This window comes from Phragmites australis, chromosome 16 (genome assembly GCF_958298935.1).
Source record: "Phragmites australis chromosome 16, lpPhrAust1.1, whole genome shotgun sequence".
In the NCBI taxonomy this organism is placed as follows: Eukaryota; Viridiplantae; Streptophyta; class Magnoliopsida; order Poales; family Poaceae; genus Phragmites; species Phragmites australis.
In genome coordinates, this window is record NC_084936.1 from 8,919,948 (window position 1) to 8,925,620 (window position 5,673).

Sequence of the window (5,673 nt, forward strand, 5' to 3'; positions counted from 1 at the left end):
TCAGCTTCAAGACCCTGGAAATTTTGTTGGCCTCATGGTAAAAAAGCACATTCAGATCGGCGGCTGATATTCATCCTACCACGCTAGTAATTCAATCAATGGCAAAAACACTGTCTTCTAAAGAGCAAGTCTTAGACTTGACTGATTAGTAAAGGTGATTATATCTCTATTTATCAAGAAGTAAATATTATATTTGTTCCTTATATGTCTCATTAAGATAATATTTTTAAAAAATAAACGTTAGACTCATCGGCAACCAGATGCATATAGTATATTCTTCCATAAATATTATATGAGCTGTACGTTTGTACGTGCATTCTTCTGTTATACTGGTGTTTTAAAAAAAATCTTCTCGGAAGAAGCCAGCGTGCACAAGATCTTTTGTGGATGAGCGACCGCATCGGGGCAGGCGCCAACAATGTGAACCCGGAAACCCGGCGCGCGTCGCAGCACGCAAACCAGCGGCCCGGCCCAACCGATCCGGTCCCGAAACCCAACCCCCCGGGATAAAACCCCCTGCCCCCGAACCGAGCCACGCGCTGCCTCACACTCAGCACCACAAGACGCCGCCGCCGCCGCGGCCACGAGACTCGCTGCAGGCCGTAGCATCGGCATCAACACAGACACCGCCGCCTCGACGGACCAGCAGTGCAGTGCGCGCCGCGGCGGAGCGCGCGAAGCGAGGAGGCTGGCGGCGAGGTTGTCGGCGGCGGCGCCGCCGCCGATGGTGGAGTGGTGGCGGAGGAAGGTCGCCTCCCGCGCGCGCCGGGCGTGGGCCGCCGTGTCCGCGCGACTCCGCGCGCGCAAGACCGGTCAGTGCCCTTCCTTTCCTTCGTCCCCCTCCCTCCCCTTTCCCAAAGCTAGGATGTATTTCTTTCTGTTCACGGGAGATCCTCCATGCAAAGGTCGGAATTGATCATCTTTCGGAATTAGATTGGAAGTGATCATACCTGCGTCAGACTTTGGATTGATCTTTGTTTTTCGTTTCCTTGGCCATCTTAGTAGATCGGTCAATTTCGGTCGTGTTTTCCTCTTCTTTGTTTCTTTCAAAAAATATTTCTTCGATGGAACCAGGGCTGGTTCTGTTTCTGTTTGGGTGAGGATTTTACAGAGGATTGTAGACTCTCTTCTTCCTCCGTCAAGAGACGGGTTAACAGGAAGACACGAATATCAATCCAAATCAAAGCCTTTAGATAATTAGATGTCTTGATCAGCTCCAACAATAATTTTACTCTATATGTGTGCTAATTCATCTCAAGGGAAAAGAAGAAACTACAATTGATTTGGCCATTCATCTGCTGCTGCTACTAGAACTCGTTCTGTTTACACACTGCAGTTACGTTTCCTCGAAAAGAATCCGCCCTGCACTCGATACGTTGCGACTGCGACCACGAGCTGCTACTGCTCGCAATTGCAACGGAACAAAGGACGGATCTTGTTGCGTAGCAGCACCCGTCACTGTCGCCACGAAATACACAGGGCCGCTGCGCTGCGCTGCGTGGCCTCACGAGGATCGCGCATGATGACATGACCGCGCGCGCGAGCACTGAGTAGGTGAGCTCGCGCCACTGATTGCCGTCATGTGGATCCCATGTCAACGTGATCCTGGGCCCGTGTTGAATGCTGATATCTCGTGCCTTGATACGTTGGAGCCTAGTGAATGGTTCGGTTCAGACTTGTAGTCAGACAAGGAAATAAATAGCGATATATATTTTTTACTTTTTTTATTACTAAACAGTGAAAAACTTCTCTCTCTTTTTTGGGCTCAGAAAACTAACAAATGTATTGAAACCTACTCACCATCCTAGGAAATTAGTCTATGCATATAGATTATTGATGCCTTAGCTTTCACAATCGTCAGAGAAATAAGAAAAAAAATGCATGTTGATGCCTCTTCACAATCCTTCGAAATAAGCAAGGGCATGCATCATGTAATACACTGATGCCAGTTCACAATTCGGCAGCTGCATCACGAATTATTATTCTCGCACCACAATGCATCTGACAGGATTTCATCTGAAACATAATGTGCAGGCAGCGGTGGCATACTGAAGCTCCACGCGGACGTGCAGACCTGCGGGTACAAGGACGTCCAAGTCATGTTTGACATGATCACCTCGGAGCTGGAGGCGGCGTCACAGGCCCAGAAGACGCTGCCGTCGCCGCGCAAAAGGGCGGTGCCGAGGCCGCCGTCTGCGTGGCCCGGCCGCTAGTCGTCGACGATCGTCGCGGCGCATAGCATCCTCACATAAATGAACTACTCAGTCTAGTAGCGGTACTAGTTTATCAAAGCCTTTTATACCAGGCATCGTACGTCCCCCTGCCCTTCTGTCCGGCAAGAAGAGCGAAAGAATTGCAGCAAGAACAATAAGAGAGAGAGACAGAGAGAGAGAGAGAGAGGGGCTCACAAAAATCATGTTTTGAGGTGTGTGGATACAGGATGATATGTACAGTGCTGAATGTTTTTTTCGCCAGTTGGGAGGAAGAGGGAGCAAGAGGGGTTACTTCCAATTTTCAGGTGTGTTTTTCAGGATATACTCTTTCTAAGAAAATGATATAAGAAAGGGACCGGCTACGTCCCTAAAGTTCGATGGGAAGCTTTGCATCGGACGGTCAGGTGCAATAATCATGATGAACTCTTGCAGCATCAACGTTGCAACAAGCTGGGATTTTGATGTCGAAAAAGAAAAACTTAGTCTCTACAAAAGTCACATGATATTTTTTTTTTAAAAACAGTGATAAGAGCGCTGCTATCCACTAAAGAAGAACAGAGGTGTTAAGTTTTTTTACATTAACAGAACAACTGCTGAGCGAAAACGACAGGTTTCACATGAAAAATTTGATATTCCTGTCCCAATACAAAGGTACATAAGAAAACATAGCACAAAATCATCCATCTGCATGGTGTAGCAGAGCTATCCTCCTCTTTCGCGCAACAACGTTTGATTGTGCAACAAAAATAACCAACCTTTGCAACAAACACCCAACCGAGAACAATGTCCAACAAAGCCAAATAGCTGCTGCAACATTTCAAAATATCTTATGCAACAAAAAAGACCCTGACACAACATATTGATAAAAGAATGATCTCGTACAATGCCAACAGAAATTCTTCTTGCAGCAAAGAAAACACCATGTGCAACAACTATAACAATCACTAACCAAAGAAATTGAAGGAAGGTATAAGAAGCCAAAGGGTTTAGGAAAAACTCGTATGTGGTGTAGACTTAAAATTAGTGGCAAAAATAGAATTCCTCGATCAAGGAGAGGTAGGGCCACTGGCGGCGGTGACACCATAACTAACACATGACATTGAGCCATGTCTTACATAAGAGGGAATGGGGAGGGAGACTGAGGGAAGGTGAGGGGAGGGAGGGGTATTGGGGTCACAAAGAAATGTGGTGCAAGTTGGCATCCACGTTCAACCCATGCAAGATTTCCTCGGAACCGGGCCTAACAGTAACATAGAAACCTGGCTTCACTCCCGAGCCATGCTATGGCAATGTAGCTTGAGGCCCACATGATGTCCCTTCAATGCACCATGTGCGCCTGCTCTGCTGCCCTAGCCTTTCGCCGTTCTTGTCCTAATCTTGATGGCTACCCCGCCGCCTGCTCCTCCATCCACTTCAACCCCATCACTGGAGAGGTCGCTCGTGTCACCAGAAGCCGCGGCAGCGAATGCACTTGCAACACCACAGAGCAGAGAGGCGGATCCATGGTGTGGTGATGAAGGTGTTAGTGATGGAGGAAAGCTCTCCATCCACATTGATTCGGCTTTGATCTCATTTTTTGCGCGTTGCATTGAGTTTTGCTTGGAATTCTCCTTGGATTTTCTTGATCAAAGTTATGAGGTTGGTTTGCCTGGTTTGTACTCTACTAACTAGGCCTGGCTCTGGGCCAAGGCGAGGGGTGCGACTGCCTAGGGCCCAAGCCAAGGGGGCAACCCAAATGTACTATGCAATAGATCATCGTACGTCCGCGTATGCGATACGCGGCCTGCTGCGCTCTGCTCGATGCTCGGATACTTGGTCTCTCGTGTGTTCGTGCCCTACGCCCCTACTGCCCTGCCGCCCTGCATGGCTGTGTCTGCGTGCCGTCTGCGATCTGCCCGTCTCCGATCGGTCGCTCGGACTCGTCGACTCGACGCCAGAGTCCGGATACCCTGCTCAAGTCTCGATGCTGCCTGTCTCCTCCGCCTCGCGCCATGACGCTGATCGTCTTGTGAAGAGCCGGGCCTGCAAGCCCTACAACTACAAGAAGTTCAAAGTGTCGAACAAACACACCATTCAGTTTTGAGCAATTTTTTCCCAAGAATTTTGTTTAGCATTTCATATTTTGGGTTCACGTTAGCTTTTGATACTGAATCTACACTATCTAGCACTAGCAGAGAGATTGATAATTCTACGATCAATGTACAGTGTGTTGTGCGAGTGAAGAGGGAGAAAGCAAACATTGTGCCGATGATGACACATCAGGTTTAGGACTTTTTAACAAATTGATGAATGCATTGGACCCTCTTGATTTGAATGTCGCTGATGTGAGAGGTCAAGGTTATGACAATGATTCTAATATGAAAGGAAAATACCAATGTGTTCAAAAGCTTTTGCTTGAAATTAATCTAAGAGCATTATATATGACATGTGCATGTCATAGTCTAAATCTCACTCTTTGTGATATGGCGAAATCTTGCAGCAAAGCTATTTCATTCTTTGGTGTTATACAACGGATATATGCACTGTTTTCATGTTCTACTAAAGGCGGAAGATTTTGCTTGACAATGTTCCAAAACTAACTGTCAAATCTTTGTCTAATACTCGTTGGGAGAGTCGAATAAAAAGTGTCCAAGCTATCAAGTACAAAACTCCTCAAATAAGGTCAACTTTGTTGGAACTGGAGAGATCTTCTATTGATGACCCAAAAGCAGTGAGTGATGCTCAATCTTTGGTAACTGCACTAGAGAATTTTGAATTTTTAGTTGGTATGGTTATTTGGCATGGCATTTTATTTTCTATAAATATGATGAAAAGGAAGTTGTAGTCTAAGATTGTGTGCATGGATGCTACTCTCAAACAAATCGAAGGGGTCATCTCATTTTTTAAGAGGTACATAAATGAAGGCTTCACTTCTAGTATTGATATGGCAAAAGCCATTGCATCTGAATCGGATATAGAGCCAAAATTTCCTACAAAATGTCAAGGTAAAAGAAAGAAGCATTTTGATGAAGAAAATGACCAAAGTAAAGAAACACAGTCAGCTATGGAATCCTTCAGAGTTAATTACTTTGTACTCATGATTGATGTTGCAATTGCTTCATTAACTATTAGATTTGAGAAGTTGAAGGCATTTGAAAATATGTTTGGCTTCTTATTCAAATCAAAAAATTTGAAGTCCTTGGATGATACTAATTTACGGAAATGCTGCACTACTTTTGTAGAAGCTTTTTCTCATGATAACTCATCTGGTGTTGAGTTAAATAATTCTTTCTCTGAATTAAAAGTGTTGCAAGTAACTTTGCTAGATGGTTTGATGTCAGCACCTGAGATTCTTCATTTCGTTACAACTACAGATTGCTATCCAAATGTCTCTGTTACCTATCAGATCCCCTTAACTGTACCTGTAACTGTAGCCTCAGCTGAAAGAAGTTTCTCAAAATTAAAATTACTGAAAAACTAT

The 5,673-nt window shown here is 45.3% G+C and overlaps 1 protein-coding gene across 1 annotated transcript; it reads left to right on the plus strand.

Moving 5' to 3' along the window:
* Positions 1-525: 525 nt before the first annotated feature.
* LOC133896422 (uncharacterized) lies at positions 526-2,597 on the plus strand. The gene is made up of 2 exons (XM_062337022.1): positions 526-812; positions 2,035-2,597. Exons 1-2 carry the CDS (start codon positions 725-727, stop codon positions 2,211-2,213), a joined length of 267 nt encoding a protein of 88 aa, XP_062193006.1. The 5' UTR covers positions 526-724; the 3' UTR covers positions 2,214-2,597.
* Positions 2,598-5,673: the final 3,076 nt, after the last annotated feature.